At 34.0% G+C, this 10,955-nt stretch overlaps 2 protein-coding genes across 6 annotated transcripts; one reads left to right on the top strand and one right to left on the bottom strand.

Annotated features, from left to right (window-relative positions):
* Positions 1-858: 858 nt before the first annotated feature.
* On the top strand, positions 859-4,751 carry LOC127085744 (serine/threonine-protein kinase SRK2B). Of its 5 annotated transcripts, none has more exons than XM_051026258.1 (10): positions 859-1,131; positions 1,421-1,553; positions 1,739-1,813; positions 2,301-2,402; positions 2,827-2,880; positions 2,983-3,075; positions 3,173-3,265; positions 3,821-3,925; positions 4,035-4,133; positions 4,220-4,751. In XM_051026258.1, exons 2-10 carry the CDS (start codon positions 1,434-1,436, stop codon positions 4,532-4,534), a joined length of 1,056 nt encoding a protein of 351 aa, XP_050882215.1. In that variant the 5' UTR covers positions 859-1,131; positions 1,421-1,433; the 3' UTR covers positions 4,535-4,751. The 5 variants fall into 5 exon arrangements, with proteins under 5 accessions (XP_050882215.1, XP_050882233.1, XP_050882225.1 ...); XM_051026276.1 differs by having other exon boundaries at positions 883-1,248; positions 1,360-1,553; XM_051026268.1 differs by having other exon boundaries at positions 884-1,131; positions 1,360-1,553.
* A 323-nt stretch (positions 4,752-5,074) lies between these two features.
* Positions 5,075-9,748, bottom strand: LOC127085733 (thiamine biosynthetic bifunctional enzyme TH1, chloroplastic). The gene is made up of 10 exons (XM_051026248.1): positions 9,581-9,748; positions 9,190-9,495; positions 9,023-9,097; positions 8,686-8,761; positions 8,515-8,590; positions 7,669-7,803; positions 7,158-7,222; positions 6,885-7,012; positions 6,460-6,716; positions 5,075-5,792 (listed from the first exon to the last, which is right to left on the bottom strand). The coding sequence occupies exons 1-10, from the start codon at positions 9,620-9,622 to the stop codon at positions 5,261-5,263; spliced, it is 1,692 nt and encodes a 563-aa protein (XP_050882205.1). The 5' UTR covers positions 9,623-9,748; the 3' UTR covers positions 5,075-5,260.
* Between the last annotated feature and the right edge of the window lie 1,207 nt (positions 9,749-10,955).

The raw sequence follows: 10,955 nt of genomic DNA, 5'->3' as shown, positions 1-10,955 counted from the left end.
ATATCAAAATTTAAAGTGTTCACAAAAAATAATTCCTTGATTTCTACAATTATACAAACTTCTAAATTTTATCACTCTCTTATATTTGTTTTTTCTCAATCATTCTTCATCATTATCAAGTTGTCTATTTATAAACATAGCACGTCATTCAATTCAATATTGATTTTTGTTCAACTCAATATTATTTTTTGTTGTCCAATTATTACTTATTTGTCGTCGTTCAACTCACATTCGCCTATTGTTGTTCAATTAAATATATTATATTATTTACTTTTAGTGATTCTATCCTATTTAATTTAAATATTCTTAATTATCTGAATTTTATTTTAAATATTATATTTTATAATTTGAATTTGTTTAACTTATTTTATTGTAAATCTTTAATTTTTCAAATTATTCTCAAATGAATGTTAAAATTACGCATATAATTTGTCATGTTATTATGTGTGTCGTTGATCTTGTTGTATTAAGTTTATAATAGATTTTTGAAATACTTATTTTATTAAAGTATGAATATGAAGTTTAACTTCATATTATTAATTTATTTAAAAAATAATTTAATCTATTTAATTAATATAACCGTTTCATCATGTGGACCTCTAATTTAAAAAAAAAATGATTTTAGATAATAAATAATTATAAAATATGAGTTAATATGTAAGTGAATTTTAAAAAATATTTTAAAGTTTCACATTAGAACAATATCATATTTTAGTAGTGGTTGTTGTAGTTGTCTGTTTGGGCGGCTCGATTTGAGCTTGATCTTGAGTGATATTTTATTTTTTGGTATTTAAAATTATAAAAAAAATATTTAATGTTAATAAATATTAATTGATTTATGTATGGTATAACTAATTAATTAATTGATTGATGTGTCGTTGCGAACCGTAAGCCTGATTTGATCGCGTATCTGTTGCTTGCTGATTAAGTTAATTTTGGGTCAGGTCCGCTCTCATTCAAATTTTCCGATTCTAAAATCTTTCTCCTCTCTCCACTCCACTTTATCTAAAAAATTATTTTTTCAGTTTTTTATTTTATTTTGGTGTGGCTTCTTACACCATATTCGATCGGTTTCACAAAAACATCTTAAAGACAAGGAACTTAATCTGCAACTGACTCCGCAACTCACCGGTAATTTTTGAAGTGCCAATTTTACATCACACTAACACACACAAAATAAAATAGTATTTGATAAGATTCTGTGATGAAATAAGAAAAGGAATGAATAATGATGGCGTGAAAGTGAAGGTGCGGTTTTCTTCGCATCATGAATCAGATATCCCTTTCCTCTTTCTCTAATCTTTGAAACTCTCGCAAATCATACATTCATTCATTCATCTATTACCGTATTTTTCATAGATCCTTTTGAATCGGAGGAAATTGCTGTGGAATTTGAATTGAAAAGTTGTTAATTTCTTAGTTGTTGATTCGTGATGGAGAAATACGAGCTGGTTAAGGATATAGGTTCTGGGAATTTTGGTGTTGCGAGACTCATGCGTCACAAAGATACCAAAGAACTCGTTGCCATGAAATTCATTCAACGTGGTCACAAGGTTTTAACTCCTTCACTCCTTTCACTTTCAATTTCACTTTTTTATATTAAATTGAGTTAACAACTTCAATTCTTAGATTGCAAATCACGTGTTTTGTTTTATCCTTTGTTTATTCTTATTTTTGTTATGTAGCTTTATTTTATATTTGCTTGTGTCTTTGCTTTTTGATATTTTGTTGTTTTCAGATTGATGAGAATGTTGCTAGGGAAATAATTAACCATAGAAGTCTTCGTCATCCTAATATTATTCGCTTCAAAGAGGTTTGTATGTATGTTTCTTGTGCTTTCAAAATTTTGATTTTGAGCCAATTCATTCTCTAAAATTGATTCCAGTTAAAAGTTAAAAGTAATAAGTGATTTGAATGCAAAGTGATTTATGTTTGAAAAAATTTATGCAAAATTGAGTTGAACAATCATGTAGAATCAATTATGGAGTAGAATCAATTCTACTTTAGAATAACCAAATAATTCAAAATCAATTATACATCTCTAAAATTGCTTGTATCTTCCAAAAGTTAAACCAAACATATATTATATTGTCAGTAGAATCATTGTGAGCCATTGAGATTTTGAAAAAAAACTACACTTGGAACTTCAAAAACCCATGCATTCGCGGTGTATTGTAAGAATCATTTTGTGATTTTTGAAAGAAAAACTACACTTGGAACTTCAAAACCCAATGGAAACATACACTAGCTTGTTTTTGTTTGGTTTAGGTTTTGTTTAAGATGGGATTTCAGTTTTGCAGGTGGTTTTGACTCCTACTCATCTTGGTATAGTTATGGAGTATGCTGCTGGTGGAGAGCTCTTTGAGCGAATTGTCTCTGCTGGAAGATTCAGTGAAGACGAGGTTCATTTCCTCTCCCTCATTACCTCTCTTTATACATTTCTTTACAACTTCAAAGTAAATACCATTTTATGCCTCAAAAAATACATGTTAAAACAACTCAAGTAGTAACAAAGTTGAGCTATTATTGCCTTATTGGTATTACCATTCCTTTGTAGCTTCTTCATTCTCTTTTCACTTTCTTAGTTGTTGTTTATTTTGTATAGGCAAATGTTAGTATATTACTTGTTATGTTAATATTCTCTCCTTCATCGGAGCTTCAACCTAGATCATTTCTTCCTTAGCTCTAACCAGTTGAGTTACTCAACCACTCCCCACTTTCCTACTTGTTAAAGGCAGGAAGCGGCTTTCATGCATTCTTAACAACCAAGTTCTGAAATATTCTACGACTTGTTTCTCATTCTTTATGTATCCTCTAAATTTGCAGGCTCGATATTTCTTCCAGCAGCTCATCTCAGGAGTTAGCTACTGCCATTCCATGGTAAATCTACAAATTATTATTATTTTTTCCAATATGTTGATGGTTTGTTCTTTTGCTTCTTGTTTGGGATTACTTTTATATGTAATTGCTCCTATTTTGCAGCAAATCTGCCATCGAGACTTGAAACTTGAGAACACATTATTGGACGGTAGCCCTGCCCCACGGCTCAAAATTTGCGATTTTGGTTATTCTAAGGTTCAGTTATGGATTGATTGCAATGTCAAATGATTTGAATAAATTAATGAAGTCATGCTTGACAAATTTCTCTTCCGACAACATTTTGTTTTTGTAGTCCTCTCTCCTGCATTCTAGACCTAAATCAACAGTGGGAACTCCAGCTTACATAGCACCTGAGGTTCTTTCACGTAAAGAATATGATGGAAAGGTAAATAATTCAGCTTCTTACATGGAATAAAATTCAAAATGTGTTGGGATGGTTCAACACATATACTTTTGATTGTCAGAGGTAACTCAGAAATGGATGCTAACAATTTCTATGACTGCTTAATGTGTTGCGGATTTTTTAAGATGAACATTATATTTGATGACATGTGTCCACATTTAACTAACATAATAATATGAACAAAATAGCACTTACAAATTGTGTAGTCTGGAATGTAAAGTGCGAGTCACAGTCCATGACCTTGTATTGAATTCTTATACTTTCCAAACACTCTAAATTTTTTAGCCATTTAGACAAATGGATGTTTATTTTGTTTTTTTTCCTGATGTTTATTTCGACCCTGGAAGGACTAATCTTGCTTTGAGTTTTCCGTGTTTTATATATGTTAATGATATTCTCATTTTCTTAGTTCTTCTGTTCTATTTATGTGGAGTTAACGATGTTCTCGTCTTATTAATTCTTCTATTATGTTTCTACAGCATTAATGACGTTCTCATTTTCTTAGTTCTTCTAATTTGTTTTTGTATCTCTGTTCAGTTGGCAGATGTATGGTCATGTGGAGTGACTCTTTATGTAATGCTGGTGGGAGCATACCCATTTGAGGACCAAGAGGATCCAAAAAATTTCAGGAAAACCATTAATGTAATTTTCCGGCTATTCAAAACCATTATCTTAATGTAATCAAAACCATTATCTTAATACATAGGTTTATATAACATATATTCTTTCTCACTCTAATATTCATATACAGAAAATTCTGGCTATTCAATACCAGATTCCGGATTATGTTCACATATCTGAAGATTGTAAACATCTGCTGTCTCACATTTTCGTGACAAGTCCAGCTAAGGTATGCACAGCCTATGTTGTTTAACAGAACTAGAGTTACTATTGTTTATCTACTAAGATGTTATTGTGTGTTTTGATTTACCGCAGAGAATCACCATTAAGGAAATCAAGTCTCATCCATGGTTTTTAAAGAACTTGCCTCGAGAATTGACTGAAATGGCTCAAGCTGTTTACTACAAAAAAGAAAATCCAACTTATTCTCTTCAGAGCATTGAAGACATTATGAATATTGTTGAGGAAGCTAAATCCCCGTCTCAAGTGTCTAGGTCAGTTGGGGTTTTTGGCTGGGGAGGAGTAGAAGACGACGAAGAAACAAAAGAAGCCGAAGCTGAGGTGGAAGAAGATGAATATGAAAAGAGAGTCAAGGAAGCACAGGAAAGTGGAGAATTCAATTTCAACTAATAACGAATAAATGTTCATTTTTAGATAGAGTTATAGATTCTTGGTTTCCTTTGCTCTTTGGTTATGTTCTGTTAGGGCAGGTGTGTTTTGTTCTCATGTATAAAATTCAGTTTTCTTCCTAGAACAAAATATATAAATAATGGCTGTAAATTATTTAAATGATTGCACAAGTTTGTTAGTGTTGACCGTATTACAAGTATTAAGTTATGTTTTTTAAGCTCTCTGTATGGTAAAAAAAGTCAGGTGTATTGTATTCGTATATCCTTGTGTCTGTTTTATCTTTCCATTTTGTTTTGTTTTCACTTTCCATTTCACTTTCCATCCCTTAACTGTTTTTGTTGTCGAATGTGGCATTGAGCATTGTGCTTGTCCTGGCTCAATGGCAGCATTGTGCTTGTCCTGGCTCAATGTCTATCAAATGGGACTACATGAATAAAACAACAAATATGCGTGTAATCTTGTAACTAAGTCCCTGAACACTCATTCTTCTTGTGATTCAAGCATGTACTGAACAAAGGCAAATGTATGAACAACCAAATATGTTTTTGTCCAGCCCAGGTATTGAGCATTACACATTCATTTTATTCAAATTTTGCACTTACAAGCTTAGCATGGTCTGCAAAGAATCCTCTGAAATTTTGCATTTCCCTTGAAGATGAAAACAATTAGGACTCTTCACTGAGGACTCCTTTAATAAAATTAAATTCCTTTTACACTGCAGTATGTTCATTGTGGCAACAATGCTGCCTCACTTATTACGGCATGCAAGTTTCTTGTCTCTGTCAAAATGCATTCCCTATCAAATAGAGCAGACACAACAGCAACCCCTTTGAGACTTGGTACACCAAGTTTCATTACAGCACCTGCATTTGACATACCAATGCCACCAATTGCAACAACAGGCAGTTTAGAGGCCTTGCACACCTCTCTCAACCCATCTAAGCCTATAGTACGATTGTTAGCCTTTGTATTAGTGGGATATACACCACCACTGCCAATGTAATCAGCACCATCTATCCATGCTTGATGTGCTTGTTCTGGTGTCTTGCATGATACTCCAATTACCTTTTCAGGACCAAGGAGAGTTCTAGCAAGACGTGCAGACATGTCAGACTGACCAATATGAACACCATCTGCATCACAAGCAAGGGCCACATCTATACGGTCGTTTATAAGCAGAGGTACTCCATACGAACGGCATATTTCAAGGCATACTTTGGCAGCATCCACAAAGTCCTGTGTCTCGACATCCTTTTCCCTGAAAAAGCAATACAAGTGGGAAAAAGCAATATGAATTACTAGGCACTAGTCAAGTAATCAGTGATATAGAATTCACTAAATAATTTGGTAATCAAGGCACAGAAGGAATTACTGTCACGTGAGAATGTTTTCCTTTAAAGGATAATCTAACATCGCTTCATCTATGAGACGATGTATTTTTCAGAGCAAGGGACGGGGTTCAACGGCCATCTATAGATAGTTTGGTTAAGGCTAGTTAAGATAAAACCAAAGGAAGAGGATGAGAACACGGTAACTAGCACTACCGTAATTGATTTCAAACAGTTAAAGACAGCACCACGGTGAAGTTCGCATAACATACTTACAACAAGATGCGTATGCAGTAATACAAATGAAATATAAAACAGGTACCCTTAGCAAGAAACAAGTAGGATATAGCATACACTTTATGGAGGGATTACAGAGGAGATGAAAAAATAAACCTGGACCCACAAAAGTAAAAGATGCCTGGTGTAATATTGTCGACTAAAGTTCAACTAATTAGGCCAGAAATTGAACATCTGACTCTGCACTATGCTTTTTTTTAAGTGGGAGAGAGGATATAAGAGAAGAAAATATGAGAAAATAAGTCAAGTATTGACTATGCACCACAACTATTAGTATAATAAAAAGAACATATAACAAACCTTAATTGGACAATGGTAGCACCTCCTTCTACAGCCGCCTTAACTGCTTCAGCAATAGAACGGCCCCACTTACTATTCATGCGTGAATCCGTTACAGCATATAGAAATAAGTCATTGGGGTTGAACCTATCCTGCCTACAAGAGCTCTGACTGATATTCTTAAATGCCAAAAAATGGTCAAAAGGACCTTGGGCTCCATTTCCTATAACCAAGTCTCTGCTGTAATCCAAGGCAGACTCAACAAAACGTTTAGCTATCTGCCAGAGTTCAGATATGTACAAGTGTTAGAATGATAATACATTCTATCTTTTATTTTCATTTGCTCTTCTCTAATGTATTTTTAAAGTAACAAGGAGAAAGAAGAATCATGGGCATTGAAAATAAGGTCCTCCGATATTTATATGAAATGAGAGAGCTGAACAAACCTTAACCGCTGAAAGCATTGATGAACCTTTTGCCAGCTCTGCTGCTATGCATGATGCCAAAGTACAACCAGTGCCATGAGTATTGCGAGTATTTACACGTGGTGAAGAAAGCTCATAGAATTCCTGACCTGCAAAACTCAAGACCAGAAATGGAATTCATTTTTGACAAAAAGTTGGATATACATTGCAAATAGTAAAAGAAAAACGTTGTTTGTGTTTCAGAGATTTTGTTTTGGCTATTGTGTCTTCGAGAATCAAAGAATTTAATCTTACCATCAAAAAATACATCAATAGCATCTGAAGAATTAGGGAGATCACCACCTTTGACAAGTACATTCCTGCAATGAAAATTGATTATTATATGTAAAAGCACGGTACTCTCAAGTTGGGAGTCTTTAAAAATTTAATTTTGTGGCATCTCTTCATACAGTCAATCGCACTTGAACATACAACACCACCAGAAATTTCCGCTAATATAAAGCAAACACAATTAGTGAGCACCATTACTTCAAGGAAAACAATTCAACAGTGCACTATGAGCGGGTCAATATAAACAACACCCCATAAGCACTACTTGGGTCAATAAGACCATGGTAGATATTGAATCAAGCAAACACACTGTTTCCTTGAGATTATCAAACTCCATCCTTAGAAATTATGCTTTCTATGAGATCTGTATGAAATGTAGTGCTTTCTGTTGGAGAGGTTTCTCTGATAATTACAACAAAAAAAAGGTTCAAATTGACTACAACCAAAAACTACAATATATTAAACAGCAACGAACCTAGGACCCAAATCATGTAACAACTTTGCAGCAGTACGCATGTCAGAAACTGACTTCATTGGCATGTCACCGAGTAAAGCTGACGCCTCTTTAACATTTGGAGTCACAATATCAGCCATGGGAAGCAGCTCCTCCCTGCATTCAGAAACAAAGAAATAAACACAATCAATACTCTACAGTTTTATTAATAAACTTGAATAATTTTACAAAATTATTTCTATCAAATGTCCATGTATCCAGTGTTGTACAAACGAGGATGAAGATAAAACTAACTTTTAAACATAATATCATATTGTTCCATTAAAAACAAAAAAAAAACAGCAAACAGAAACTGTTAGGGAAAAAAAAACAATGCATTAGACTACACAATTAGAGGATCATGAATAGTGAATAGTATTTGAATCATGTTGTAAAGTAAAAGGAAAAGATAAGGCACAGTAAAATACAGAAACAATAATGGAGTGGAATGGGGTGTAATCATGATTGAAGGATAAATTCAGCAAGGGAATGAATATTCCCAAGCTGCCAAGAGCAGTGCTCCTTCAGAGAAACAGGGGCTCTCTTTCTAAACAAGTGTAACAAACTTTCTAGATACACCTCTCTTCTCCCCTCCCCCTTTCATATAATAGATTCTCTTTTCCCATTACACACACGTTAGGCAATTCGGTTACATTGGTTGCCACCACCACATCATTTCCTTTTTTATTCTTCCTCACATAGTCCCTCCACATTCTCGGCTTCACATTAGGACCCATATCTTTATCATAAAGACTGAAGAGTAAAAAATATATATTTTTGTGCCATACAGATGCAGCATAGTTCAGGTTCGAAATCAAAAGTTCATACCGAAATCCAGCAAGCACAGAAGGACCGGCAAGTATGTCTCCACTAGTAGATACCATTACAGGATCAACCACAAGAGCTTCCTTCAACAAAAGCAAATCCAGCACATAAGCCACTCCGATTGCACATTTGCAAATGAATAAACATGTTATAAATTTTTGTACGAGTGAATACCTTTGACAGGAAACTTCCTAAGACTCTGACAAAGGACCTTCACCATATTAAGAGAGGGTAGCATGCCTGTTTTGACCTAGAGACATAGCATAATTCATTCAGAGAAGGGAAAACTATTATTGACCAGTGTTAGCACCGAAAATAGGTGTCAGTGTTAACTTCAGTGTTCGAAACCAGCACGGACACACGTTTAATTTATTTACTTTATTAAAATATTATCGGTGTCGAAGCACCAGTATCTGTGTTTCAAGTGTCCATGTTTCATATGTGTGTTAAGTGTTAACCAATATATCAATGGTGCATCAATGAAGAACAGAAAAAAAAAATGAAGACTAACCACATCAACATTCATATCAGAAAGCACAGAGGTTAACTGTTGTGCAACAAAATCTTCAGGCACCATGTTAACACCCTAACAATTGCAACAGAATTGAGAAAAGGAACATGAATAATTATAATAATGAAAAAGAAAATAAAAATGAATTGGTGAGAAAGAGAAGTGACCTGAACTCCGAGAGTGTTCTGTGCAGTAACAGCAGTAATAACAGTGGAACAGTAAACCCGGCGAGCAGCACAAGTTTTGAGATCAGCTTGGATTCCGGCACCGGAACCGGAATCGGAACCGGCAACAGTGAGTACGTGTGGAATTTTGTTGCGTTGAGATTCAGAGATAGGTATTGGAGTTGAATTTGAAGTTGAATTTGGCTGCAATTGCATTTTGGGAAAATGAGGAGTTTGATTATTGGTTGAATTGCTGTTACAGTTCCAAAATCTGTTGGTGATACGTTTAGATAGTAGCGGCGGGGTAATCTGGGAATGCGAGGGGAAAATGGTGAAAAAGGAAGACGCGTGAATGGATATGAAAAAGGTGAAAAGAGGATTGAGGTGGGTTTACCTGAGGATGAAGATGGAAACAGAGGAACTGAGCGGTGGCCATAAACTTCAAATTCAATTCACATATGCAAAGTTTGATGACATTAAATCAAAGTGGCTGCATGAAAGATAACTTTGAGTTCGTTGTCCAATGATGATGTTAGTCAATTTTTCTTTTAAGGCTACCTTATTCTTATTTTTAACTTTTTTAAATTGACAATAATCATTCAATATTGTTTTTTTTTTATAGTTTTCAAAGCTAAAGAAAAGGAAAATTAGGGGGAAAAAACATTTTTTTAAAAAATAAAGTTAATGTGCTGTCCTCGACAAGGATCTTGAGGGATTCATGGATAAGGAGATTAACTTCAGATATTGTATTTGATTTAGTCGTGAAATCAACACTTTAATTGTGGAGGATGTAGATAACTCTATACATGATGTTTTAGTGTTTTTACTAAAGATATATTTAACATTTTGGATCAACATTATAAGGTTGTGATACTTATTTAAGGGGTCTTGATGTGACTGATGATCCCGAGAGAAGAGTTTGTGTAGCTTGTCGAGTTAATAGTTTTCATATCTTTGGCTAGTGAAAGACCTTTATGAATGATCCATAATTTTGCATAGAGGATATCGTAAGACTTTGACATAAAATTAGAGAAGCGACATTGTCATGTCATATATGACATGTGAAAGGTATCACGTACGGGTTGATGTGACATTACAATTTCCTCAATATTAATAATAGTGTAAAAGAGGTAGTGAAAATTCCACCTAATGAAACAATAGTTAATTTGTTTGCTTTGTTTGAGTTTTACTAAAGCAAATGTGAAAGCACTTCACCATAAAATGGAAGTTGATAGAAATGGGATAGTCTCATGAGATATACACTAGAATTATAGTTTTTTCAAGCTCATCAGATTCATGTGGTTAAGAGGTTATTACGGTAACATGAATCTCATTTTTTATTAAAAAAATTTCCTCCTTAATCAAGAAAATTTATGGATGATAAAACTCAGTGTACAACCAAATATTTCTAGTGGTGGGCTTAATGATGATGTGATGAGGTAATTATTGTGTGTACAGAGTAGTGAATGTGAGAGGTGTCGTAGAGTAATATTCTTTAATTGTTAGACTAAGCTCGTGGATGTGTACATAGTAAACAAGAGCAACCATATGGCCGGGAGAAATCTAGCGACCGTGCCATAAATAAGAGAAGTATGACCCATGCGTCTAGTCATGTCCATCTTTTTGCACATTCTTTGCTCTAACAATACAATTCCAAGTGGATGAACTAGTAGTGACATAAATGGGAAGTAAATGGACATTAAAAAAAATGCTTATGAGACATGATTGTTGTAATCTCCCAAACATGTTGTGGTGTTAAGTCTTTTTAA

This window comes from Lathyrus oleraceus, chromosome 1 (assembly GCF_024323335.1).
Source record: "Lathyrus oleraceus cultivar Zhongwan6 chromosome 1, CAAS_Psat_ZW6_1.0, whole genome shotgun sequence".
NCBI classification, from domain to species: domain Eukaryota; kingdom Viridiplantae; phylum Streptophyta; class Magnoliopsida; order Fabales; family Fabaceae; genus Lathyrus; species Lathyrus oleraceus.
The sequence above is the reverse complement of the archived record's forward strand: the minus strand, read 5'-3'. Positions and strand labels throughout refer to the sequence as shown.

Excerpts from the sequence above, each read along its gene's own strand:
- LOC127085744 (XM_051026258.1), top strand. The coding sequence starts at position 1,434 with ATGGAGAAATACGAGCTGGTTAAGGATATAGGTTCTGGGAATTTTGGT. Across the intron at positions 2,881-2,982 it reads TTAGCTACTGCCATTCCATG|CAAATCTGCCATCGAGACTT; the intron begins GTAAATCTACAA and ends CCTATTTTGCAG. Across the intron at positions 3,926-4,034 it reads ATTTCAGGAAAACCATTAAT|AAAATTCTGGCTATTCAATA; the intron begins GTAATTTTCCGG and ends ATTCATATACAG.
- LOC127085733 (XM_051026248.1), bottom strand. The coding sequence starts at position 9,622 with ATGGCCACCGCTCAGTTCCTCTGTTTCCATCTTCATCCTCAG. Across the intron at positions 9,496-9,580 it reads GTTTCCATCTTCATCCTCAG|ATTACCCCGCCGCTACTATC; the intron begins GTAAACCCACCT and ends TCGCATTCCCAG. Across the intron at positions 5,793-6,459 it reads GCTACCATTGTCCAATTAAG|GGAAAAGGATGTCGAGACAC; the intron begins GTTTGTTATATG and ends TTGCTTTTTCAG.